This window comes from Semicossyphus pulcher, unplaced genomic scaffold, assembly GCF_022749685.1.
Source record: "Semicossyphus pulcher isolate SPU_LCO1_2020_fin unplaced genomic scaffold, fSemPul1.0.p SCAF_11, whole genome shotgun sequence".
Classification (NCBI taxonomy): Eukaryota; Metazoa; Chordata; class Actinopteri; order Labriformes; family Labridae; genus Semicossyphus; species Semicossyphus pulcher.
The window spans coordinates 15,689,185-15,716,969 of NW_027211615.1; the positions used below are offsets into that span (position 1 = coordinate 15,689,185).

The 27,785-nt window shown below is 40.9% G+C and overlaps 3 protein-coding genes across 4 annotated transcripts; 1 reads left to right on the plus strand and 2 right to left on the minus strand.

Moving 5' to 3' along the window:
• The first annotated feature begins 408 nt into the window (after positions 1-408).
• Positions 409-3,713, plus strand: mrps18a (mitochondrial ribosomal protein S18A). Its single transcript, XM_069657149.1, has 6 exons — positions 409-571; positions 1,269-1,300; positions 2,399-2,503; positions 2,593-2,716; positions 3,015-3,087; positions 3,203-3,713. Exons 1-6 carry the CDS (start codon positions 424-426, stop codon positions 3,345-3,347), a joined length of 627 nt encoding a protein of 208 aa, XP_069513250.1. The 5' UTR covers positions 409-423; the 3' UTR covers positions 3,348-3,713.
• A 60-nt stretch (positions 3,714-3,773) lies between these two features.
• rsph9 (radial spoke head component 9) lies at positions 3,774-7,172 on the minus strand. The gene is made up of 5 exons (XM_069657148.1): positions 6,891-7,172; positions 6,649-6,805; positions 6,123-6,252; positions 5,868-6,014; positions 3,774-4,061 (listed from the first exon to the last, which is right to left on the minus strand). The coding sequence occupies exons 1-5, from the start codon at positions 7,115-7,117 to the stop codon at positions 3,901-3,903; spliced, it is 822 nt and encodes a 273-aa protein (XP_069513249.1). The 5' UTR covers positions 7,118-7,172; the 3' UTR covers positions 3,774-3,900.
• A 6,471-nt stretch (positions 7,173-13,643) lies between these two features.
• tmem63a (transmembrane protein 63A) lies at positions 13,644-26,024 on the minus strand. Of its 2 annotated transcripts, none has more exons than XM_069686531.1 (23): positions 25,939-26,024; positions 22,412-22,577; positions 22,228-22,307; positions 22,066-22,144; positions 21,891-21,928; positions 21,646-21,788; positions 21,160-21,211; positions 20,884-20,992; positions 20,659-20,729; positions 20,397-20,477; positions 20,014-20,131; positions 19,647-19,780; positions 19,169-19,315; positions 18,274-18,427; positions 18,083-18,189; positions 17,903-17,989; positions 17,716-17,781; positions 17,318-17,480; positions 16,398-16,503; positions 15,360-15,527; positions 15,126-15,241; positions 14,994-15,044; positions 13,644-14,793 (listed from the first exon to the last, which is right to left on the minus strand). In XM_069686531.1, the coding sequence occupies exons 2-23, from the start codon at positions 22,550-22,552 to the stop codon at positions 14,653-14,655; spliced, it is 2,352 nt and encodes a 783-aa protein (XP_069542632.1). In that variant the 5' UTR covers positions 22,553-22,577; positions 25,939-26,024; the 3' UTR covers positions 13,644-14,652. The 2 variants fall into 2 exon arrangements, with proteins under 2 accessions (XP_069542632.1, XP_069542640.1); XM_069686539.1 differs by lacking the exon at positions 25,939-26,024 and adding an exon at positions 25,822-25,869.
• Positions 26,025-27,785: the final 1,761 nt, after the last annotated feature.

The window sequence follows — 27,785 nt, forward strand, 5'->3', positions numbered from 1 at the left end:
CCATTAAAATTCTCAGATCATTTTAAACTTGCCCTATCTTGATAGCCCCCCCTCTTCTTGTGTTTAATTATATTTCATATTGTGTGATATTTTTGTAATTAATTAGATTTAAATCTTGTCTTTTATGTTTGCCCCTTTGAGGCAAAGCTTTTGATTAGGGATCATAAAGCTGAGCTATAATTATTTTTATCTGGACTTATAAAGGAATGTCCTCTTGGCCATATATTTATCAAGCCATTTAATTAAACTAAATCCAATGATTTGTTTGTGTAATCTTGTGTTATCAATTTTCTGATGGGATTTGTTTTTATTGCTCTTCAGCGCCACTGATGTAATACGAGGTCTTCACCGAGGGTGTCGCTGTTCTAAATCTCGCGAGGTTACCATACAGGAAGAGGCGAAGGCGAAGGTCAGGAATTAAACATGGCAGCCCGCAGTTTGTTGAGGTCTGCGTGGACCTCATTTGCAGACCTTAAACTATGTGCAACAGTAACCAACATGCGGATACAACAGAGGATAAATATTCCCAGGCTACCAGTTTCTATCATTCAGAGCCGAGGTGTCCGCCAAGGTGAGACGTTAAGATATTAGCTCAGCAATGTTAGCAGAGCTAACGCTAGCATGCTAACATAAAGACACAGGCAGCTATTAAAGACATCTCAGCATGGTTATTTCATAAAGTCCAGCGTCCAACATGTACCTTCAAGAAAATACTACCTCACCTTATCGCAAACGCAAGTGAACGTATGAAAACACTTTGTAAAGCGCTGTTTAGCAGACGCCATGCGTAAATTGATGTTATTCCCTCTACACATCTTCTCATTTATGGTGTTGTGAACTAAAGAAATGTCTATTTGAACTAGGTCAAAAAGAGCCACATTTAAAGAGTGTATCATACTAGTGTTACTTTTATTTTTTACTTTATTCCCCCTCTTCCTGAATTAAACCTTCCTTAAATTTGTATCTCTTTCTGTAAACACATGTATGTGACATTCAATAACTAGAGAAAGATATTAAAAGCTACTAACCGTTGCCTGTCTTTACCATATTGTGAGTCAAGATCATTGTATGCAATCACCATTTTTACTACTCATGCTCTTTATGTAGTTGTATCTGCTGTCAGACTAAGTGTCATTAATGGTGGTATCGCTTACCATCATAATCACATAAAAGTTCTCACAATAGGAGGATATTATATTATGAAGGCATTAAGAAATGTAATACTGATATTTGTGATTGAGACCTAACATACAATGTCTGTTTTACAGTGGTGGAGAAGCAAGAAGATAAAACAACAACAGTAAGTAAAATGTTTAACAGTTTTTGGAGATTATGCAGCACATAGTGTTTTAGCAGTTTCTAGGTCACTAGGAAAGTATGGACATAGAACTGTGAGTTTCTAGTACTGCAGAACTTAAAGTGTGGACTGAAAGGCCATCAATGGTAAATGCAAGTTTTTCAAGGCCTGGCTTGACAACACAAAATATAAAGCCTTGCAAATTGCAACATTGGTGTACTAAATTTAGAATACATGTTTACAGTTGGGTTTTAATAAACGTTAAGAAAAGCTTGCAAAAGTATCGACTGTAAATGGAAATTCTGTAGGAACCCTGCAGTAGGTGTTAATTTCAACGTGGAGCAAATTGTATAACAAACATGCACTGTCGTCATTTTTTATATATAAAGCAAATTCTTTCATGTGGGAGAAATGTACTGAAGAATTCTCTTCTTCACACTCAATCAACCTGACCGTGAAACTCCCACAGCTGTAGGGCTGTACCCGAGTCTGAATTCTGTGCATTGAATCAGATGTCATTGATTTAATATGAAGCTTCAACTACTAGTTCCCTTTTCTTTCCTTTTTTCTGCTCAGCATCACAGTTAATCATAGCCTCGTATTCTTTTGGTTTAAGACATCGAAACACCTTTCTTCTTCAATTGTGAGGTGAAAACATCAAATTCTTCAAAAATCAGAGAATGTAAATGAGTGTCATGATTATGTTCAGTTATAAAATCCCACCGCACCACAGAGCGCCTCTCCTGTCGGGCTGCTGGCAGCGCTGTCAGCTGAAGAGTCAATCACAGTAGATGGCAGTAGAGGAGGTTGTATTACTGTCTGGTTCAAAAGTGTAATAGCCGACTTAACTCGCAGTCATTGACAGAGCACAGAGTGCTGCGACGATGAGTTTTTTTGGGTTGCTGTCATTTTGAGAAGCAGTCTGTACATTTCACAGCCTGCCGAGCTGTGGCTTCTGCATTGCTCTGTGTGCACTGACACAGCTTAAAAAAGAAATACAAAAATTGCAGAGATTGCACTGACAAGCTGTCAGTGGAAAAGTGGAAAGCCCTACATAGCTTATTCTTATTCTAACTATAGTTGATTTTAACCATCTGTCAGATTGAGGGACAGATACTGGACATTCCAGCAGGACCTCAGCCTCCAAACCCCACAGCCACGTGTCCCATCTACAGGTGGAACCTGCAGCACAAATACAACTACACGGTAAATACGTCTGCAAACTTGTGTTGACCAGATTATCTGAATTAGACATCATGGAAAGAGTTTAAAGTGCCTGCTCTTCTCGTCTCCAGGATGTCTTGTTACTGCGTCAGTTCATCCGGTCAGATGGAGGGATGTTGCCCCGGAGGATCACTGGTCTGTGTTTGGAGGAACACCGCAAGATTGCTATTTGTGTGCAGATGGCCCACAGAGCAGGTCAGTATTACAGCCCACCCCTTTGTTTGTGAATGTAAATGTTTATCTGCTCCAAAACTATCTGTTGGTATGTTATGCTACTAATTTTTAATGATTTAAGATTTGCATACATTATAAATATAGTTCAGGGTTGTAGATGAACAAGTAAAGGCAAAGATGTAGGTAGTAAATCAAGAATGAGTAAGTTCAGCTGTGGTATATCCTAGATGTTACTTTAATACAATCCAGCAAATTCTTTCTGTACCTTCTACACAGACATATTTTAATTCATACATGTCTTTTGTTTTCTGTATTCAAGGTCTGCTGCCTGACCAGAAACCCAAACTCCCAGAAGGTCACGTCCCAAAGAAGCCCAAGCAACAGCTCAACAGGTAATGTATACGTGTGTGTGTCCTTTGTGTGTTTCCCACCATCACCTATCATCTCTCTCATTGCAACTGAATCCAGCAACAATTTAATCTCCTACATCTGCTGTTTATTGTACAGATACCTGACCCGCTGGTCCATCGACACGGTGAAACCCATCTACAAAACCGGACTGAAGTGGTGTAAGAAGCGCATGGCTGTTGGACACCCAGCTCTCAAGAACAATGTGCGTTACAGCGCCAAGCCCCTTTACATCAAACACTGAAAGACAGAAACTGGACCCGAGTGGGTGGGCTCTTTGTACGAGGACGCAGCTCCAAGAGGATTTACGTTTGTCATACTGGCCTGGGAAAAGACCTAAAAGCTTCATCCATCTGTATTTATTCTCCCTTTTGTTTATAAAGCTGTGTCACGCTTTTAATGAATCACCCTCAGCCCCACCCAGAACCATCTATTCTGTCTCTGGTGGGTCTCAAAAAGCCCTTGAAGTGAACTCAACAACTTAATGTGCGCATCAGTGTGGGTCAATCTTACAGTTTCAAAGTAGGTGGTATGTTGACTGTGTATACACAAGGCAACACAGATGTGCAAATAAAATGCTCTCAACATGTGTTGACTGTGTAGGACCAGCTTTTGTGCATGGAAACTCAATGGAACAAAAAGCTTGTACACTCAAACTGCTTGACTGAACCTCTTGAGTTTATTAGTTTAAGATAAGACAAACAAAAAAAGCATGTTGCATTAAATCGATTGTGAGAGTTGTACTGAACAGCAGAAACATGAGGAAATTAATATAACATTTATAACACAACAACTTTTTATAACATGAAAGGAAGGTCTAAATTCTTGGTCCCGTATCCCATGTAGACGTATCCGTGCTGCGGCGTCATCGGGACATGGTAGAAGGTCAGGCCGAGCCACAGCAGGCTGCGCAGCACGCACGCTTGGCCAGCACATTCAAACTGTAGACTCCATGATCCTGCACACAAACACAGACTTGTTGTAAACATTGATGTAAAATGCAAGTCATGCACGTTGAGCTGTAATGGAGGCTGCTGTAATCTTTCTTTTCAGTACAAGATTATACTATTCACATGCTAGAAGCAGCCAAGGGATACTGTTATAAATCACCCCTTTGTGCTTCTTGATATTCAAAGTTAAACGTGTTTCACAATATTTTTGGGCGTGACCATGAACCCAAGAAATTAATCTGCTACTATGTAAACATAAAAGCCCTTTGATTTATTCCTCCGCACAAAGGGGAGATGATTCCTGTAAAATAGACACTTGTAGCATCACTTTTTTTTGCATGGGAATTATGACTCACTAAAAGTCAGGTTTTCTATGTAATATGCAACATGTGGTGTCCAGGTTATAACAGCGATCCTGCAAGAGAGAAGTGTTGATGTACAAATCAGAACCTGGAAACAGTTTGCAGGAGTGTTGCAGAAGAGAGGGGGGGGGGGGGGGGGGACTCTAAGGAAGGCACCTGTCTTTTAGTGGAGATAAATCGTAAAGCATTCCCCCAGAGTCCTGTTTAAAAAACGTTCTCTTTTTGCAGAAGTTGCATGCGATCTGCTGTGAGTACGGCTGCAGCGAGTGTGGCATTGAGGCAGCTGTGTAATGTCTGCTGCAGTGATGACACTGCCGACATCCGCATCAACTCAAAGAACACACACAAACATATACACATGTGGAAGCTCTCTTAAATCAGACATCTGTTGCATGTTTGGTCACGGGGCGCTAAATATTTCTTCTTTCACGCACATACACTTCTGCGTCCAGAGCCAGACTTTATCTACATTTACTGTGGCCTGGAGTACATCCAGCTACGCAAGCCTGCTTGGACAACTAAATTCATGTTATTTTTTTCACAGTTTTGATGTTTACTTATTGTTTGCCGACTGGTTTTGATTTCTTCCACATGTGTATTACTGTTAAATGGCTCTAATGTCCCCAACAGCATTTGAGCACACCATCCTATTATCCTTATTTTATGCTTTCCAAAACAATACCAATCAAGAAAAATTGGCGGTAGGTATTGAACATAAATGACCTATAACTAGCAAAAATGTTGCTTTCATAACTTGATGTTTGTCAAGAGCAACCCCATTAATCATTTACCATCAGTTCAGTTTGTAGTGGTCCTCCCATGTCCTGGTTTTTATCTCACTCAGTGATGAAAGTAGAATTATCTGAAATTTCCTCATAAAGCGCTTGAAACCAAACCCGTAGTAGGTGGGCCCTAAATCCAAAAGCCAAGTTATTTCTAATCCAACAGTAGTCGACTCGTGTGGTTATCTGACTTTCTGCATGCAAAACCTCAGTGTTGGGCAAAGTTAAAGCGGAATTCTTTCAGCGTATTCCGAGAAAAACAAATCCACAAGGGAGTTAGGTTGACATCAGGGGATTTAGGAATTTATCCAATAAATATATCTTTGCTTATTCAACTGCTTTACTGTTAAAATATTTCTGTTTCTTCTTGGAAGAAACGCCTCTTGACTTTCAGTCAGTTGAATCACCATGATTATTTGTGCTGGAATCACACCCCATTTAGTGTTAATGTAGCATGAGCAGTTAATGTAGCGTTTGTTGTACAAGCTCTGTAAAGGCCTGAAAACACTATTCAAAATAGCTGTGGGAAATTGCATCATAGGGTGATCTTTTACTGCACTGGTTTGATATACTAAGTTTGTTTCACCTATCTTGTATAATATGATATGTTTGTATGTGATGAACAGGTGATATGTTACAGTGTAGGTCAGACTGAACTCTGTAATTTCACCTTTAGGAATATCATCACTCAACACATCCAGGAAGTCCAGAGCAGGGGTCAAATCACCAAACTCCAGGATGGATGTCTTCTTCAGGTTCTTTGGTTTGCTGAAGTGAAGGAAGTTGTCAAGCTTCTTCGCTTCTGAGTCAGACAGACCTGTGAAACAAAGCACCATTTGCACATCATTTAAAGTGATAAACAACAATGACGATGCACATGTAAACAGGCAAACAGTATGTGGCAGAATTTTATGTGTATATTTACCTCCAAAGCTGCGGTTGACTTGGACAAGGCCATGTGGGCTCTTGACGAAGGCGCCACGAGGCACCACAGACACCTCGTCATCAATCTGATTAACCGCCACTGCCAGCCTGCTCTCCTCTTTGACTTTGGTCTGAAACCAAGCACAGACCACAGAGCTGCAATTTCATGACTTCACAGAAACTATTAATATCAGCCAGAAAAACCTAATTTTTTAGATTTAGCCGAGTTCTTTTACATAGATAAAAACACAAGTTGCTGCAAAGATAGCTGACCTGAGATTGGACATCGTCTCTGCTGCAGGTTAGTATTCTTTTTTGTACTGTATGTTAAATTTTAATCCACATATACCCTTCTTTTGGCTATTGTAGATATATAGTAGATTGATTTGATTTGATATTTTGTCTTATTTTAATGCACTTCTATTGAAAACAATACCACTTGGTACATGTGACTTGAAAGTTTAATCTGACAGCTCAATACTTTCACTATGTTGAATTTACCTTGACACAGTACTGTTAAGACTTACCAGGACCTCCTCGTCCCTCTCTCCTTGCCTGCAGACCTCAATATGCTCATACACATAAGAAGGGTCTCCTATGAAGCGGCCCTTTGCAGCTTTGGATACTTCCTCTATCATAGAGTCCGTTGCAGGGGGGAGCAGGAACCAGTTCATGCAGTTGAAGCTGGAAACCAAAGAAGAAACAAAAAGGTATTTCACACCGACAAGAAGAGACAATGAAACTGATCACTGATAAGGCTGTATCTTACCTATAGAGATTCTTTTTATCCTTCATCTCATCTTCTCCTCTCCCCTGAGCAATAAAATAATCCTGCTTTAAACCCAATATTTTGCCCCAAAATAAGACTCGATGGAACTTGTAGTTTTTCTTCATGATCGCCAAGGAAGTCTGCAGAGCGGCTCTCTGCTCGACGTTTAAAGTATTTCCACTACCGGCGACGAGCTCTAATGAATAAGATAGCGACTTTGAGTCCATTTTAATAATATGTAATAATGTAATAAACAATTTTTAGCGTATATGAGTTACCGTAACGTTATCTGCTGTTTAAACGTACTTGCTAGCTAACAACATAGCTGACCAAAGCAGTATGGTCCGAACACTAGTTTGGTTGCTATTGACAACAAACTGTTGCACATGTTGTCATAGCAACCTTTCCGGTATTTCTCTTTCTTTTCTGCTTTTTAACTTTTTCAAAAAGCCTTTTATGGACTGTGTCGTGCCGACACTAATATCACAGGAAAAACAAAACAAAACAAAATTGTCAAACTGTTATTTGGGGTGTGTTTGCTCGAGATGTTTATTCAAGGACCACGCGTGAGCCAGGTCTGACGTCATGGCCCATCTTTTCAAGTGTGTGCCTGCCCTGCAAGACGAAGCAGTGTCCTGTAAAGCAGACAGAGAAGATAAATATTCATCTATCTACAATTGAGACAACACTTTATAATGTCAGGAACCAATCTCGTCAGCTTTTTATGGCAGAAAACAACCAGTATAAGAAAGATTTATGCCTCTATTTTTTAATATGGCCAGTTAGCCATGAAAATGAGGATACTTTTAAAGCTTAAAATAGGGAACAGCCACAATGTCCTATTGTGATGAGGAAACTGTCTGCATCATAAAAAGGTCCATTAAAAACATGAAACATAAGACACTCAACATACACAATTTCCTCTTTCCTACTGCTAGAAAGTCAAATTTTAAAGCTCTTGTGAGGACTCTGCCTGCAGGCTTCAAGCTCTCTCTATATCTCTTCTCCATGAAGCCCAGAGAGAGAGAAGCATGCAGAGGAAAGGAGGGAGTCTGGCACTTTTGACCGAAGTGCCTGGAAGACAGAATGGGTTAAGCCCTTTGCACAGCTGGCAGGATGCATGCTTAGATCCCTCTAACATGACTGCATGTCACATGGGAATAGCAGTGAATAGTCCTCAGATATCATCCTGACCTATAAACACACAGGCATTGTGTATTAGGGGATAAACAGTATGAGGGAGTGTTGGAGTTACAAACAAATAGCTGACCTATGAAATAATAAATGTATTAAGCCCTGCCATGGCCATAACATAAGGTTACTCACCAATTTGTGACATGAACTCACAGCATCAGTAGGCTTTCTTCCTTCGGGCTTACTGAAATTTCATGAATGGGATTTAGAGCCGGAAAAAAGAGGAGAATAGGCACAGTGTGTGTATTTGTGTGAGCCTGCTTTAGAGTTTGGGCTATAGAGGGTATTTGGCTGTAGTTGAAATAGTGGAGTGCCTCTGTCTGAACTGCTTGTGATGTGACTTGGTTTAATCCATCTCTGGTAAAGTTGGGGGATTGTAAGCCTTAACATGTTAAGAAATGGTCAGGTGTTGGTTAAAACTATTGCCAAATGTTTTTTTCTCTGTGAAGCTTTTCCTCTACTGGTGGGCTTTTTAATTCTGCTCCAATCTCTTTTCATAAGTTGACAGCATTTTGTTCATTATCCCTTTTTATGCTGTGAAAAAGCTCCTTTCATCCACAAATATCATTCATTTCTAATCCAACAGTTTTTATCTTGCACCTACTCCAGCATCTTAACATCAGCTGTCCTTTTACTCCTTCCTGTTTCGCATAGTGGTAGTGCAGCTTCCTGAATTCAGTGGTCTCCTGTTTATATAGGCTAAATTCGATGTCCTGATATCACAGGTTTGTTGAAGCAGCGTAAGGAGCAAATCCTGTTTAAAGCACTCTAAACGAACACTGCTTGTTTAATTTGTCCTGGCTCAGATCCAGCAGTTTAAGCCGGTAAAGGCAGTGCGAAGTTGGCTTAAGTTACACTTAGAAAAACACGATTGGCAACTGTCCAATAAATGATTGTGAACAGTCTGTCAGTGTTCGGCTAATCTTGTGCTCGGTGATCCTATTTCGCTCTACAGTATTGGATTCCACTGTGTTTATTTGTGCCATACGATCTAAATATGTACGGGCTTTACCTCTCTATTGCCTTCACATGCACAGATGATTTACAGGAAATGGGGCATGAATATGTCTGTCATTTATTTTACTGGAATTTGCATCATTATTGACATTTCTTCCACCAACCTAGTGCTGTGTTAAGTCTGCTAATTTACATCTGCTGCTGCATCCAACCGGCAAGCTTCATGTCAAGAAAAAGCAGGACATGTGGTTAAAAGTACTATTTAAAGAGCCAATGACATATTGTAAACGAGGACTTTTGCAGGAAAAATAAAGGCTATAAATAGTTAAAAAAATTGAGTTTGATTTCATAGAAATCTTGAGTGATGTAAACACAAGCCGCTTTCAATAACTCCTAATGTCCATTCATCACCATGCACTTCTATTCCCATGCCACACTGCATTGCTGGAGCTCTGTGTGTTGGCTGTAAGTGTCCAAACAAAAGGGCCTCGGTCTGCAGTCACATGCTTCATCAGCAGTGGTGATTTCAGCTGTCTGGCCCTCCGCCCTTCTGGCTAATGTAGTCCACCAACAGAAAAGAGAGGCAGAGTGGGGTGACTTTTCTACAGAGTCCCCCACACAGAACAGAGCACGTAAGGACGGCCCCTCACCAACCCACCCACTCACCCGCACAGACAAACACACTTTGAGCTTGTGGCTCAGGATGGCACCTCATTAGAGTTGGCAGTGTAGGTGGAAGTTTTGGAGTTGGAAGCCACTGAGCGACATACACACACACCACTCCACTTCTGTTTCCCAATTGGCCGGGAAGGAAGTAATACTTGGAATGAAGCGGTCTGTTTCTGTCCTCGTCCTGCTGCTCTGGGAAACTCACCTCCCAGGCGACCAGCGTTGCCCCGGCACTAATCCTGACGGACAAAAGATGGGAGTGCCACAGAGCACGATGCTGCCAGATGCTCCCATTGGTTGGCAGCATCCCACGCGATGCTGTGATTGGCCAGTTCCATGTTTATATACAAATTGGAGCAGCCAGAGGTCACATCCATCGATCTTGGTGGTGACATGAAGGAAACCTGACCTCAAAACCTACCTCTAAATGGGTTTAATTCCTGTTTGATACACACACGAACACACACACACACACACACGAACACACACACACACACAGCTCTTTCTTAAGTTCAGTGGCCTGGGAGTGCAGAATTAAGTGAATACTGAGAGCGAGGGAGTGAAGTGACTAAATAATAGTGTCTGTGGTATACAAAAGCACAGACGACAACAATACCAAGAATGCAAAGAGGGCACTGAGTTCAGTGGGTTGCACACCTACACACAAACACACAGTCACAGAGGTTTTGGATTAACACTGGATAAATATTTTGATCCGGAGAAGGGCGTGATGTTTAAAAGAGTAAAACCTTGCAGGCTAAATTGCTGCAATTTGACCTGTGGTGCCAAAAAGGTCTTAAGCCCCCTGAGGGAATTTGGGACTTCCAGCTATACTCTCTAAATTTAATTCAACTTGGATCATCAAATTTAAAAAGCTTATTCTTTTACCTGAATTGTACCTTTATTTCCTTCCCTCTGTTTTCAAAAATATATTATGTATGCACATTTTTCTCCCCTTAGTTCACATCGGATAAGAAAGAGACTGACATATCAGCTAAGCTAATATTAGCTTGCTGCAGACGCATCTGTAGTGTAGAAACAGTTTCTCATTAATGTCGTCCACCAGTGAGTAATGGCAAGTTAATCTTTCCGTAAAACTTACTGCTAACATATCATATAACCACCTCTAAAGATAGGAAGATTGATACCACTCGAATAAACATGAAGGTACTACCAGCAGCTAGCTTAGTTTAGCTTAACGTAACAACTGGAGGCAGGGGGAAACAGTTAGCCTCGCTTTGTCTGAAGCCCCTACCAGCAGATTCCAGAATCTACCAGCCCCTGTAAACATCACAATTTAACATGTCCTTTTCTTTATTCAGTACAAAAATGAAAGTGTAAAATGTCTGGTGTAACAGTGGGCCATTATGTACTAAGCTTAGCTAGGCTAACTGCTTCCTGGTTGAAGCTTGATATTTACTGAATATACACCAGAGTAGATTTTTAATTTTCTTATCCAACTCTGGCTTTTAAAAAAGATGCTATCGAGTGGCATTATGGGAAATGCAGGATACAGCACTTTTGACCTTGTCCCACACAAGGGACTAAAGGTCAGGGTATTTAAGGCTTTTGTTACTTTGAGTTCTTATTGAGTGCCCCTGTATGTGTCTGAGTTAGAGGAATAAGATGCAGTAGTTGACCAGCTTTAAAGCCTTGGACCAAAATATTCTTATATACATACTGTATATCTGTGTGAACATCTGAGTGACCTATATGAACACTAGATGCACCAAACCGCTCCCAGTTTGCATGTAATTGAATCAAACTTTAGATCAGACTTTCACACAGCCATTACGAGAAGCCAAGGACCATATGGATGGAAACTGAGCCAGTGAATCTGTGGTGTGTTTGGGTCAAAGTTTTGTGTGTGGTTTTGGAGCTGTATGATGTTCTGGCAGCTGCTGCTGGACGGAGCTTCTTCCCAGGCTGCTGCACCCTGAACATCCCTCCTGCTCCACTGAACTCGCAGAAGACTTCTCAAGCAGCAAGTGCATTAAACACACATTTTACACACACAGCTCATAGACAGTATATCAGGTGTCAAATATCAAACCCTCTCTTTCCCAGCTCATCTTTGGCGCCACATGAGAATATCTGCATCATATTAGTGCCCCCGCATCCTGACCCTGCACAGCTTTTTCATGGGACTTTGTAGAGGTATGTCTGTTTAGATTCATCTCCAAGTCTCTTTGCATGAGAGTCATGCAGTGTATGTTTGTGTGATTATTAGATTTTCATGAAAAAAAAACTGCAGGTTTTAATAATACTTTCAAAACACTGGAGACCATTTACCAGTGGACAGTATCTATTGCTCAATCACAAACACTCTCACACACACAGTGAAATAATACTTTAGATAGAGTAAACAAGTGTGAGGTTGTTTTGTAATGCTTAATCTTTGTCCAAAACTAGGGGTGAAGCACAGTTAATAACCTTTGTGCAGTTAAACAAGGGAAAATATTTGTAAACTATCTTGTGACCACTGACTTAAATAGACGGCTATTACTGGGCCAATATTGGCCTATCACAGAAAACATCAGTGTCAGCATAAATGTTTTTTGTGATATGTGCCAATGTTTTTTTAATATATAATATATAGAGCACAAAACAAACGTGATTAAGAAATTACGCCATGACAAAGTTTGTCCAGCAGAGCGAGCTGCAACGTTACCCTCAGCACTGTCTTCAGCACATGTATCAGAGCATCACAGCTGAGCAGACAGTGGTTGAAAGAGTACGCATATTATTCAATACATTTGTTTGTTAAAGAAAGCAGCCTTTGAGCGCCTAAACAAAGTCACAAAGGGTTTTAAAAAGGGTGCACAATCCACATAGGAAAGATATATATTTTTATTCCATAGTAGTTATCATTGAAAATCTCCCTTTAAAATCTGTATCTTTGTCGGTCTCAAAAGTCCCAAATCGGTATCTGTATCGGTCTAAAAAGTCCCAAATCGGTATCTGTATCGGTCTAAAAAGTAAAAAGATCCCTATCTATATCGCCTCAAACGTCCCAAATCCTAACTGTATAGTCTCAATCATTCCAAATCCCTATCTGTATAGTCTTCCAATCTCTTTGTGTATCGTCTCAAACGTCCCATATCGGTATCTGTATCAGTCCTAAAAGTCCCAAATCCTTACTGTATTAGCCTCAAAAGTCCAGAATCTCTGTCTGTATCGGTCTCAAGAGTCTTAAATCAGTATCTGTATCAGTCTAAAAAGTCTGAAATTGTTAATTTCCTATATCAGTCAGATTCTAGACTAAATACACAGTTTTGGTAGCATCCCAACTTTACTACATTGGGAGTTTAATGTATGTAGATCGTCTAAGGCCTTAAAGTGTTCACATCCATAAGAGAAATAATGAAACCCGCGAAGTGTTTTTTAGATGCTTGAGCCATGAAGCAGTCACTTGTTGTTTTGCCAACAGGAACAGATTCAGTAGCTACTATTTTATTTTTGTTGTTAATGACAAGAGTCTTTGTGGTGCTCCATTAATAGTCTAATCCCCTCTTTTTGTTATAGCTAATAACTTACATAATATGTTGTCAGTTTAGCACTTCATTACCCATATTTAACCACTATGCTAATCACCATAGCATGTTAAAAGTCCTCCAATGGCAATAAAGGTCTCTCTCAGCTGAGGGGGGTACTGTTGGTGAGAAGCTGAAGAGGGCAGGATACGGAGGACGCAAAAGGAAAGGCACGAGAAAGGGAGACAATAGTGAAAGATCAGGTGAGGAGGTGGAGCTACTGGAATTGTCGCCCAGCAAACTGGCTCATACCAATGTCAGAAAAAGTTACAAATCCTCAATGCAGCACTGTGCATGTGTCCTCTTTCACTACTGTGTGAATACTTCAGAGGGCATTCTTCCATACTGCAGCTCAACAGTGCCCCCCGATGACAAAACACACACACAACTGTTTCCTGTTTGTATTGGTTTTACTGTAATATTGACATATATATATATACCACCACTTACAAAGCTAAGGCTAAGTTCCTCTAAACATATTTGTTAAACTTTAACACTCCTACAACCGACCTCTGTACAGTTTTTTCAGTTAGGATTTATTCCTTGTTAAAAAGGCACATTAAATAAAGCATTAAAATACAACTTCAATGCACCGGAACATTAAATACAAATAAACATTGACCTGTTTAAAACAATGCTTCAGTATTGGACCAGCATCCGTATCTGATCTTAAACAAGTATGACAGTTATGGCTCTCACCATTATACATAAAAGTTTTGTTGTAACTCCTACAATAAAAAATCTTGTTCTTTTGTCAAACTACAAAAGTAAAGACAATGAGCTCTTGTTAGTAAACAGTAGACAGGATTCTCCTCTCAATCGCTTCATAATGAACATTAGGCAATAAGTTATTCCCTTGGCTTACGTTGTCCTCTGGCATCAGAAAAGGCACTGTGAAGGAAACTAAGCTGGACAAAGAATAGCAAGCTCTGCTTGTCCACTTCTTTGGCATCAGGGTCACAGGCTTGATCTTCTTGTTCTGCTAATACTTAAATAATTAGCTTTGGCGTGTGCAAGAAAATAGTTTCAGTATTTTTACACAAACATTAAGGCTTCTTAAAAAGGACGTTTTTGGCCTTACATTACCTGGTGAATTGGTTCTTATCAGAGAGGTTCCATACAATAAAACTATGGCGGACAAAGGAAGGCAAAGCAGGTTGTGCGTGCTTTGCTGATCGAGTGCAAACAATAATTCAAATATCAAATTCAGCAAACTGTCATGTCTTTCAAACAGCATATGGTGGGGAAGTATCGTATAGAAATATCTTGCTCTGTCCTCAAGTCCCATCCTGATATGATCTCTCATTGGGACAGGCTTGATATTATTCAGAGGGAAGCAGATTAAAGATAATGAACCGTGGGGTTCCTGACTCCCAAACTTTGACCTATCAGTGTGGAAATATGCTTCTTCAGGCATCTGACATGCTCCCCTCCACTGGGCTGGAGCTGTAGGTCGGGCTTTCCTCTGTAGAGCCGTAACACTTCTCAGGTTTCGACTCCTGCAGGGTGCTCGCAGGCGATTTGGGATTAAGCACTCGGGGGAGGTACACCTGAAATCATACGATAAAAAGGAAATAAGTAGTGTTTAACACTCTTCATTTTTGTGTATTCTTTTTCTTCCTGATGTGTGTGATGCAATAGTGCATGAAACTGCCAAAGTATGACTTAAGAAAGATAAGAAAAAGTTATTCAACAAACAAGGGAGTAGTGGATATTAACTTGGACAGTCCGTTTTAAAAAAGCACAGTACCGTGGTGTTTTCCTCCGCTCCCTCTGCTGTATCCTCATCCTCCTCTTTCACCTGCAAAAAAACACAAACGTGAATGTATGAAGGATGACAGGATGAAGAAGCAACAGCTCATATAGTGAAACAAAGGCTCACCTCATAGTTGTGTGGACTGAGGTACTTGAAATGACCAAAGCAGGTGTAGCTGACGCAGATGAAGACAGTGATGAACAGAATCACCAGTGTGAATAAAGACGTGGGAGCCAAGAAACCTGAAACACGACGCACACAAGTAGTTTCACTAACATCATACAGAAAAGTATGACAACAAACAATCCCCATAAATGCACTCGCTGTGGTTGAGCACTTCTTCAGCCCACACTTTCTGACCTGTTCTGAGCACAGAGAAGAAGTAAAGCCATATCAAGCAGATGATGGGTGCAGCAAGTGCTTGATTGACAGCTGCCAGGTGGACCTGTCGGTCTAAGCGAGCGGGCAGGTAGGCGAAGTACATGTTGTGTTTGTCCACCAGGTGCTTCAGCATCATGTACAGGAGACCTACAGACACACACAGACAACACATATGTTAATAAAGAGCCCAACACGGTAGTGACTGGGTATCTGTTGCAAGTCTGTGAGGCTGTTCAGACCTGGTATCATTTGGTTTTCGTGATAGGATCACAAGTGGACATCCTTAATTACAGGTGTGAGCGCTCCCAGGACGGATTGAAGACGCATTCAGATCACTCAGGCCACATACGGAGGTGGTCTGGGGCGCATTTATCCACATACATCTGGTAGTGTGAACGCACATGTGTCCTGGGCCACATTAAGCACCGGCAACTCTCCCCCTGTATCCACGGCAACGATCATGTGGACACGGGGAGACCTCTCCTTTCATTCCTGTCTGATTTAACCTGATTTCTCCGCCGTGTCTCTTAAAAATCGGTTTTTAAAATGTACGTCTGATGTCACTCCAGCTGTGCAATCTTAGTTTATGCATGAGAGCGGAGTGTGCACGGAAATACAGACAGATCGTGTCTGAGAGAGAGAGAATTACATTTTTTAATACAGGACGATCCCGAACTGATGAGGGAGAGAGACTTTAAAAATCAAGTGATCCACATGAAGTTGATCAGGGTTTTTAATCATGTAGCGCAGTGAGGAGGACACAGATCTGTGTGTGTGTTTCTCAGGCTTTGCTCCTGGCTTAATAGCAGTCGCAATCTGTCCCGTATTTTTGCGTGTGTGTAAATCGACTGGTTCATAACAAGAATGGAGTAACAGTCGAGCAGTACTGGTGGCCAAGTCGATCTTTCTGTCTGTCTTGTGACTTGTGATCGGATCACCCAGGACGGATGCGTAATACCAAATGTGAACAGGGCCTGTGTGACCAGGTGCTTGTGTGCAGCCCTGCTATCTACTCACCAAAAGGCACAATGATCGGACATATGATGCTGTAAGCCATGATGACAGTGAAGACACACAGATTCCAGCCGTACAAGGCTCCATACTCAAACTCGTACGCCTGGTTCTGTAAACAGAAGACACAAAAAAGGGAGTTCATTTTATGAGTTTAAGTGAGGTTGAGAAAAAAGCAAACAACAACTAAATTTACATGAAAGGACACCAGTCAACACCAACCGAGTGAACGGGGATCAGAGCGGATCAGCGCAGAGTGTTATCTGCAACTGAAAATAACAGAACGACTGTACAGTAATGCTGTGTCATAAAGCCACGTACTCCTCAAGACTGAAGCATCGCTCCTGTGTTCTGCTTCCTACTCGCTGCTGTGTGTGTAAAGTGACGGGAGTTAGCCCCGAAGCTAGCGGCAGCTTCGGCCCCGGGGCAGACTGATAAGTCTCCCCTGTGCTTTCCGACCACGGCCCGAACGCTGAAGCAGGAATGGCTAACATTCTAATCAGGGAATCAGGGAAGGAGGGGGCGGGGGGAGAGAGAAGGCTCTCCAATATTTTGGATTTGGACTGCAGTACTCTTTTTAGACGCTAGCTATCAATGTTACATATTGTTCCTTTAACCTGAAGAGTCTGGAACACCTGACCAAAGATGTTCGCTGCATGTTTTCAATGGTAGCCATTTATCAAACAACAGAGTAGACCCTTCAAAACTGTAGAACAGTATCAAGACATTTATAAATAAGTAACATTGTTGGTTCTCAAAGATAGGTATTTTAACTGAGCAGGACTCCTGGCCAATGAAAAGCTACTCAGTTTAAAGCACAGGTGTACCCGTGTGCTCTGTTTGAGAGACTATGCAAGATATTGAGCCAAACTACACCAAGAACATTTAAGTGAAGAGTTTCTTCCTTGTACAAGTCCAGAACAAACCTGTTTGACGTATTTCCTTTCAGCAGCAGAGCGTGCGAACACCATGCGAATGATGTAAAGCAGTAACCCTGGTAACCGCAGCAAGTCCATCCCAGAGCCCACCAGGGCCGCTGTAATGACGTAGTTGACAAAAAAGGCCCCTTGGTCAGGTAAGAACACGCACCTGGTGTGAGGAGGGAAGAAGATGAAAGATAAGACCAATGACGCAAACCAATAAGACTTGAACTTAATTCAGAAAGATTGTTAGTGGGTCAAAGTAATAAAGCTGACCTGTATTTAGCCTGGATTATAATCCCTTTATAATGCACTTATTATGATGTTATAACTCTATACAATACTCTGAACAGCCTTAGTTTAAATAAGTAGCTAGTAGAGAAGTGAAAAAGATGTTTACTTACTCAAACCTCAGTTTCCCGGCTGTGAGAAACTTTTGATCAAACAGCCAGCGGAAAAACAAGGCAAGACTAATGGACAAAGAAAAGAGAGTTAGGCTCTGAATCCACAATATACATACTAATGTGTAAACTACAAGTCACAGCTTCTCTTCCCCTATTTCCACGGTATGCTGGGCAAACTGTTGCTAACCTTGTGAGTCCTAGTGAGGGCAGGATGAGCACCATGAAGAGCAGGAAGAAGTACAGCTTCCTCATCATGCTCAGCTGCTCACTGGACCTGAGACACAGACGGCACATGATCAAAACAGTTTCCTCTGCAAACAGAGCAATCACTGTGTGTGTGTGTGTGTGTGTGTGTGTGAGTATTTACCTGCTCCAGTGTGACTCTCCCAGTGTGGAGTAGTAGACTATAGTGGGCAGCAGCGCAGAGAAGGCCCACAGAAGAAGAGTGGGGAAGAACTGAGTGACGATCGGGCTCTAGGGTACAAAACAAATCACACTGCAGATTCAGAGCTTTGTCTGAAATGTTGTGCTGTGTGTGTGTGCATGTGGAAGACTCACGTTGAGATAGTAGATGGGCCTCGTCACATTGAACTTGTCCAGAGTGCTGATAATGATGGAGGGAGTGGTGAGGAAGCTGAGCAGGAAGAAGAGGAAGAAGTTGAGCATCAAGTAGCGGATGTACCAGTGGAAGCCTCGCACTGAGAGATTGTCCCTGTAGGAGGAAGGAAGACAGGAGAAACAGGTGCAACTGGAGGGTTAGACACGAAGAGGAGGTGCAAAGAGAAACCATACATTCCTACTTAATATTTTGCAGATGACATTATCCATTATAAAGCCCGTCTTTAGAATGTGTTTTAAGGCTGATCCTGTTAAATTTGTATGGATCTATTTTTTAACTCGATGCTTCTTTGTCCAACTCAGCCTGCTGCTGGTGCAACGCTGCTCTACTAAATGACTGCCAGACTTCACACTGTGAGTATTTGGCTGTCAAAAATTAAACATAGGCCCAATCCCAATCTCCACCCTCACAGACTTTGAGGCGGGTTCCCGGTAAGTGTGTGAGTGCTTATTGCTGTCCCACTGTCAAATCACAGAGTAAGTGAGGGCTCTGATGCGGACTTTTCAGCGCCAAATTACAGACTTTCAGTGAGTCTGCATTTTTCTTTGGTAGTTACCCAGAGTTCATAGCGAACTTGGTGACGTATTCAAAAAATATCTCAGACAAAAAGCTTAAACTTCTTTAACAAAATGTGTTTCCCTTGACTTTAACTGGAATCAATCATGAGGACGGCAGAGTCCTGTAAAACAATAACAGCACATGACTCGATTAAGAGTCAGTAAATGATAAAATTGAATTATTGCCCCGCCCAAACGGCATCAGTTCTATAAATAACAAGTCTTATGATCTGCAGGGTGCACACGTTATGAGGAGTGTTTGTATTGCAGATCTTACCAGTACACGTTTTTGGGATGCGGAGCAAAGCTGACCCACCACTTGTTCACTTTCAGAGTTTCAAAAGTGGATGAAGGCTGGCGTACCCTCCCGCAGCAGCAGCATCTTGTGCTGCCACACTCGAGTGCGTTGAAGTCTTTCAGAATGCTGAGGTGAGTAAATGACAGCTGTTAGTGACACACATTAACCAAGTTACTGCGGCGACAGCTGCCCAAAGGCCTGCCTCCAGTACAAAGTCATGTGTTGATAATAAAACCAAGAGATCCTGATCAGGCCAGAGAAATGAGCACAGTCAGCTGACATGATGCTGCCAGACAGACTGCCACAACCACAATAGGAGAACTGGCTGCATTGCTGCTGGACTGGATTGTTTAATTACGGGTGAGTTGTTTCATTTCATTTATATTCTGGCTGATGGCTTCAACTACTTATACAGACTCAAACCAACAGAAGAAGGCAACTCTAGATTAGTACTCACAACTTGGCCATAGCCTCAGTCTGCAGGGTGACGAAGGCCATCCCCAGGGGGCGCTCTGGCACCAGTTGTACCTGCTTCCTCACCTCCTCCAGCAGGTCTTTTTCTTTTGTGCTGTAGTACTCTATGGCATCAACCTGAAGAAACACACACACGGATAAATGCTTCACTTGAAACCACCTTTATTTAGAATGAGTTCTGCCTTTATTTCCTGCTGCAATGAATGGAAAAAAACTGGTTCTACTTCAAACATGCTTTAGAGCTTTGCAGTCATAACAAACCTATTAATAGTATTTATTTTCCCATCCCACATTGTAAAATGCTCGACAGAAACTAAAGGCATCCTGACATGACTTCTGGTTCGTCTCACCTTCTCAGACTCGGCGCAGCAGCAGAGGTGACCACACAAACGGGGGTTAATCAGCTCACTTTCCCCCGTTGTCTCTAAGACGCGCTCGTAGAAGCGCAGGTTTTTTCCAGCTCGTATCCTGTGGTGACGAAAACAACAAACAGATACAGGTCGGATTAACTGAGAGACATGTCAACACATATTTCAAAGCTTAGATGGACTTCATACACCAGTGCTCGCATACTTTTTTCTCAACTGCTGGTTTAGGCGACAATGCTCTCTATGGGCCATGAGATGGTAATAGACTTTGTGGCCATGCACACTTGCAAACGCAGGCGTATACCAGGTGGCACAGAGGGCAATAATCGCATCACTTTTTTTTACACTAACCTCTGATGTCTTACCTTTCTTTATCAAGGTACATGAGCTTGGCTACGTCGTATCCCAGGGTGACTGCACACACTCGACAGGAGGGGTACGCCTCGCTATACAACAACAGTAACAACATTTAACTCAGCTGTGCTTATATAACACCTCTCATACATACATGCAGCGCAAAGTGGTTTCACATAAGAACTAAAAGATGAAAATTAAGTATGAAAATTGACAATAGCTTAAATTTTGAGCGATTAAAAAATAACAATAAAATGTTCGTAATCTACTCACGTAAAATGCGTCTTCACAGCTTCCTCTGTTGCTGTTTTAGGGACTGAACACACAAACAAAGTGTTCCTGGCCTACAAACAGAAACATGACAGGTCAGTCAGGTGCCAGCACAAGGTGAGTGACACTCAAGTTATGTGGAAACAGTTTCTGGATGTACACATTCGTGGGAGACCGCTGAAAACTGTGATGACAACACATTTTGTAGTGCAGTATTCAGAGACTCACCGTCTCTCTGCGCACGCCTTTGATTTGTGACGTGTGATGGCGCAGCAGAACAACCGTCAGGATCAGGTACAGAACTGCAAACACTGTGTGCAGCCAAACCAGGTTGTTTCTAGAGGTAAAAAAAGAAGCATTTTGTTAGGACCCAACCACAAAACTGTTTAAACGTTATATCCATGCAAGTCATGTCATGCGTCTTGAGATAGCTTTGGTTATGATTTGCGCTATACGAATAAAATGTGACTGAATTTGATTGATTGATGTTGAGGCCTTGGTTACCCTGATTCTAGATTCCCAATAGTTGTCCTGCCAAAACTCTGTGGATTATCACCTGAAAGAAATTAAGTATTAGTTAAATGACAACACACACACACACACACACACACACACACACACACACACAGTAAAAAGAAATAAGACAAGCCTAGAAAATAACCAGGAAATATTAGAATAAAACCAAACAAACCCAAGATTTTACCTGAATTCCCCCCCCCCCCCCCCGGGTTAATAAAGTGTTTCTGATTCTGATTTACAAAGACTTTTTTTGATCAAAATTACCCATAAAAATAAGAACATATATAATACGCACGGAGCTCATATTTAAAGCCATCATGACACGCACACTAAATTCATACCTAACCCACATCTGTGCATCTAACAGCCTTAAAGATATGTTAGCTTACGGTAATTTTAATAACACAAGTTATCACAATCTTTTAACTATTTTTTTGTTTGGTTTTTTTGCAGTAAAGTGTAAAAACTCACCCAACAGGTCTCCGCTCAGGTTGACAGGAAGTATGATCCCGAGGGATGTGATGGTTATAACAGTGAGCAGGATGATCAGGTGACGCTGGAAGGACAGGTAGTGAACAGCATCCATGCCACATCTGGCCTTTATTTTTTCCTCGCTGAAACACACAAACACACAAACACACACGGATAAAAAGCTTTTGTTGAGTAATAAGTTGACACACAATGAATACGGTACGGCAAACTACAGAGTTACTTACTCCATTCTGAGGATGTAAGGAAGCCAAGAGAAGAATCCCTAAACAGAAAGATAGATATGAAATCACACTTATATATATTATATATACACTGAGTATCTGTACAGTATATGCTGTAAGTCCGCTGGTTCAAGTATGGTCTCCCAAAAGCAACATGACACTAAACTCACAAACATACCAATTCATACTCAGGGTCTTCCACACTGGACACAATGGAAGACATGCGTCCATAGCGCCGATGTTTTGACTCGGTGAACCTGATGCACAAAGTTCAGAATCAAGGTCAAAATCAAATTGACCAAAGAAATCAATGAAAGGATGTCTGACATCATGAACTGACCCTTCTTTGTCTGCGACTAAAGCCAGACGCCCATAGTCCCAGAACTTCCTCCTGATGATGGAGAAGACGATCAGCAACACCTGCAGGAGAGAAAGAACCAGTGAGGTGTCGCCTCACTACACAAAGAAAAACCTTTATTGATGACAGACAGCCGGACAGACAGACATACAAAACAGAAACAAACCAGAAAGACACAAAAGTTGAGCAGTAGCACAACTGGCACTCCTCCAAAGTTAAGTGTTTTGAAAGTCGTGGTCGGAGTGGAGCCATAGCAGCTATTGTTGTCCGAGAAGTTCCTGACCAGCTCCAACCACTGGGAAGACATCACTGGGGTGGAACCAGAGGTTTGCCTGCAGAGTTATTGTAGTATTTTAGTGGGAGGGAGAAATGTTCGCCAGAGACAATGCTGCTCCCGCACAGTGATAAGGAAAATACTAAGGCTGCAAGTAACAGTCTTTTACATAATCAATGAGTTTGTTGATAAATAAAAGGTTGGTCCCTCTATAACAGAGCCCAAGGTGACATCTTTAAATTACCTATCTGTCTGACAAACAGGACAACACCCTCAAATATTCCAGTTTAGATCATACAAGGTTAAGAAAAAGAGCAAATCCTTAAACATATAAAGCAAGAACATTTTCGCTTGACAAATGACTCAAGCAATCAAATATCACAATTACAGGCGACACATTTTCTGCATTAAGAGGAATAACGCCATACTGAGAACCAAAACCGTTTCTTATATTGTGTGCCACAGTGAAGAGGAGGGTTAACACCAAGGGATACTGTCTGTGCAGGTGAAACCTGTAAGCAATAGAAGGCAACGCCTACTTCAGGGGTCTCAAACCATGTGCAGCATGATTAATGCACCTTCAAACATAAGGGGGATAGATCTGCGTAAAAACTAGTAAGACTAAAACTTCCAATTATGACCATAATCATTTATCGAAACAATTATTTTTCACTAAATCCACTCATTAAGTCTGTTAAGTGTCAGAGAGCATTGTAATGTGCCTGTAATAGTTTTCCAGCCTTCAATTGCTGAAGATATTGATATACTGATATAAAACAGGAAAGCAGATTTGAGCTGTTACCAACCAAGATATGACTTGATAATAAGTAATCCATTATTGATATTATACCAACAAAATGATCAATCTGATAAAAGTGTGTAATGGTTCTGAACATCCCCGGTTGCGGCAAAAATGGAAAGTGATTAGTGTCATGCTGTTTTGCCGACATTGTTCTTATGAAGTCAGGAAACGGTGATCGATTTTGTTATTACAATTTGAAAATATTTAAATACCTTATCTGTAACTAAGAATTATGGCTAATAAGCTGCTGTTGAATGTTTACCTTAACCTAAATGTTATGTATTGTCCCTGCTTTACCTCAAAACACATCGTACAAAAGTACGAACCAAACCGTGGATTTTACGTGCAGTCACAGATCACATTAGCCCTAACAGAGCAGACTCCGGGCCCCATCAGGGACCAAGTAGATGATCAGGACCATCAGGATGATCCAAATTCCTTTGCAGTTTTTAGCTTGTTTAAACAACTTCCTATTTCTGCAACTAGAGATTAAATCAGAAGGATGTCGGCGAACAAAGACCAGCTAGGAGGAACTGTGAAAGTCCCTTGGTGTGGCAATTGGTTGCAGTGACAACAGACACGCTCTTGGTTCCCACTGAGGGAGTGTTTCACATCTTTTACTAAGTGAAAGTAGAAAATAAGAGTGTACTGTTACAAACAGGAGTCCTACATTGTAAATATTTCTCATAATGCAGCAGAATGGCCCTCTCTGGTGCTATTTTATTATTTATAATACGCTTGGATTATTTTGACTGTGTAAGCAGCTTGTTGTAGCTGGCAGATCTTGATGACTTTATACATTGTTTGGTAATTTACTCTATAACAACGTGTTGTATTTATGTATTTAGAATTTGATTTTTTTTCAAAGTACAAGTAAAACATACAATGTTTCTTAGGGCTGTAGGAAAATATCGATACACTTGAAAATCCCAATATTGTGTTTTGTGATACTGTATTGTGTGAGCCATTTGACTCTCCAACATAACAAGAACGTCAACTGAGACGGGAAAAAGTTTAGCCCACATCCCTGGCATTCCGCTAGCATTAGCAAACATTACCACCGATGGCTGAATCCTAAAGAATTAGACCGGCTCCCGCGGCGTACAGAGCTGAGGTGTGGGCTCATTTTGGCTTCCACAACAAATAAGGCACTAAGGAGTTAGACAAGAGCCGACCCGTTTGCAAAATGTGCCGTGCCAAAGTCAACTACTCGGGGATCACAACGAACCTGATGTAGTGCACTTAGCAAGACACCATTCTGATGATGTACAGCTAACGGTACACGACTCGTTTACCGTTAGCCGTTTGCTAAAAGTGCTTGAGAAGTGTCGAGAAAGCTGGGCATGTTGACCAGCTCGTCTTCCCCCACAAAAACCTTGGAATTAAAAAATAAACCTTGACATACAAACTGGAATAACATGTGAAATCCAAGTTAAAAGGATCTGAGAATGCTAACCATGTGCATTTATTTTCTTGTTACATTTGTTCAGTGTATTCTTTAGCAATCCTGCAAGCACTATTATTTTTCACTGATATAGGCAGATGCAATTCCTTTTTTCAGATTGCACAGTGTATGTGTTATCCTTAAATATCCTAAAATAGTGTTATTATGTTGAATGTTACAGGGACTATTTTATTTATTAACTACTACAGTATGCCAGTATATCGCAACATATTGAATCGTAACCCCTGTATATCGTATCTTAGCCAATACACACCGCTAATATTTATATCCGAACTGCAGTGAAGCAAAAGAAAAAAGTATCTGGAAATACACTCATTCAACAGCTGCACTTGAGTCAATATAAAGCGTTGCATTACACCCCTGCTTGTTAGTTAATATAGTATAACTGGAAAGACATGTGTAACATCACCATTAGGCCTGTGGTTTTGAATTTTTCTAAGATAAAACCTACAATCAGGGTTTGTTTGTTAAGCTCAACCATGAGTTTGCCGGAAGCAAAGATAAATAAGCTGACAGTGACTGTCTGCTTTCAGTCCATGTCAAATACCGCCCGTCACAAGTCATTAGCAGAGCGCTCGCGCGGCGCCCCACCTACCCTGAGTTAGATGGACATGCTCTGAGTCTGAGTCACGCGGACGCAGTTATGTTTTATAATGTAAGATTTAACAGCTGAATTTTGTTTGTCAGCCCTGACAGTAAAACCAAAGGATCATATAGATATAACTTTGCTAAAAACTGATGTAAGATAAAGTGTCTGCTCTAAAGTCGACTGCAGACATTTCCCTCTGAAGCACACTCTGTTTCCCTAACAGCTGGTTGAATTTGACTAAACACTCAGCACTGTGACAAGGTAGTGTTATGGTATTTAATAGACTCACCGAGCTAAAAGTTAAACAAAAGCATATTGTGTCGTGTTGAACAGGCTTACAGCAGTAACAGACCCGGAAATACGTCCTGGAAATTACAGTGAAGCAGTTAACCAACGCGATACGTTTGCTAATGCTAATAAGGTAAGCAACAGTTTGCTTAAGTTACCTTCGTAAACAGGCTATGTCAACATCCGCCTACATAACTTCATGTAGTTCTCTGAAAATAGCACAAATCGCATTCCGAGCCAAACTGCGTTGGTATGTGGCATGTAGACAGTCCTACCTGTATGTTTGTCTTTTATTCTGCCGAGAAGAAAACTTCTTTCTACTGTAAATACCAGAAATATGTTTCACTTCGTCTGCGCTCTCGTCCCCTTTATGTTGTGCGCGTGCGCAGACGCAGCAGCTGAGCAGGCTGTTGTCTCGTGCTCGGGGTTCCATTCAATTCTTGAGCCACTGAGGGAGAAACAGTAGCGGGAACACCCCTATGTTTCTCCTGTATTCTTTCAATATTAAACTGTGCCCTCGTGCTGCAGAAAGTATTGAGATATTTAACTATTTTAAATTTTAATATTTAAAGTTAGGATAAAAAAAGTCTAGAACACAATATAAACTGTTACAAAGTGAACAGTATGTTGTAGTAGGCTACATTATTACTATTATTATTCATTACCTTGTAAGCAGCACTTGAGTGGGAGGTTAATTGATAAAATGCTTGTAAATCAAAAATTGTATATAATTATTAAATCAATTATTTATATAATTATTTACATTTATATACTTATTTGTATATATGGTAAATGGACTGAACTTTTATAGCACTTTTCAGCTGCTTTTACACTACATGTCACATTCAACCATTTACACACACATTCACACACTGAAGTGCCAATCTCCAATCAGATCTATACCCATTCATACCAGGAGCAATATGGGGTTCAGTGTCTTGCCCAGGGAAACTGCTACTGGACAAGGACAATACATTAATATATTTAGTGCTTCTAAATTTTGCTCACGTTTTAAAGCCCATAGGCCTATCTCTATTTAAAATCTACGTCTTAAGAAGTACTGCATGCATGCTGGGAAGTCTGCTTATTTGCTGAATCTTTGTCTTTTAAAAACTAATCAACCACCATCAGCATTACTTTCAGTCATTACACTCGTCATATCAAGACCTCAGTTAGCGTCAGTCCTTTTTTCTAAGGTCTGAAGTGGTCGAAGAAAATAGACATTTTAAGTTGATTAACTTACAATTAATACCACACATATACTGTATATACTTATATATACAAGATATTTCTATGGCAACTGAATGTAATCAAAAGTAACATACACTAAAGGACACATGTACAACTTAATTAGTGTCAAGTTTAATTTTTTTTAGAGCAGCACAGCCGCTTTAACACCACCTGTGTTGGTGCTATCTAACGTTTTAAAATGACATGCCAGCTTCCCTCAGGGCTTTCTGCCAAAAAGCCTTTTCTGGGTGTGTCCCGTGTAAAACCAAAAGACAACATTAGGTTACGTCACCAAAACTACTTGTTAAATTCTAAGAAGAAATGAGTAAGGTGTGAGTTAAAATAATTGACACTGGACGCAAACCCTGGTCTCCTGCATTGTTTGACAGAAATCTGTAGATAACACGTTGTGACTATTTAAACCAATGTGAGACCAGGTTTTATAATCATGTATCTCGCTTTTGGTAATGTCAGTTTTGACACACAGAAGACATATGGCAGCTATTTTAAGTTTTGCTATGTAATAGATCACCCTCTTTAAGTTTGTTCTCTGTGTTTACCGGGGCTAGAAAGTCACAGGGAACGAGCAAACGGAACAGAAACGGATTAGTTGGCAGTGTATTCAACAAATCATCTGGTTTAATTATCTGCTTTACACACATAAAAGAAGATCATTAAAACGGGTGGCAGAGCTGGTTTCTTCACACCCTTTAGTTATTAGGAATATTACATCCAAACGTCTTTGGGAACAGGTTATTTTCTCTCACTTTCACTCAGACGAGATGCTGATATTTTTTACAAGTGCAGAAACAGACAAAGCTCCATGATGAGCGGTTGTGCTTGAAACGTCACAAGTGAACATTTGGCATCTTGTTTATTTGTGGTATTTCAG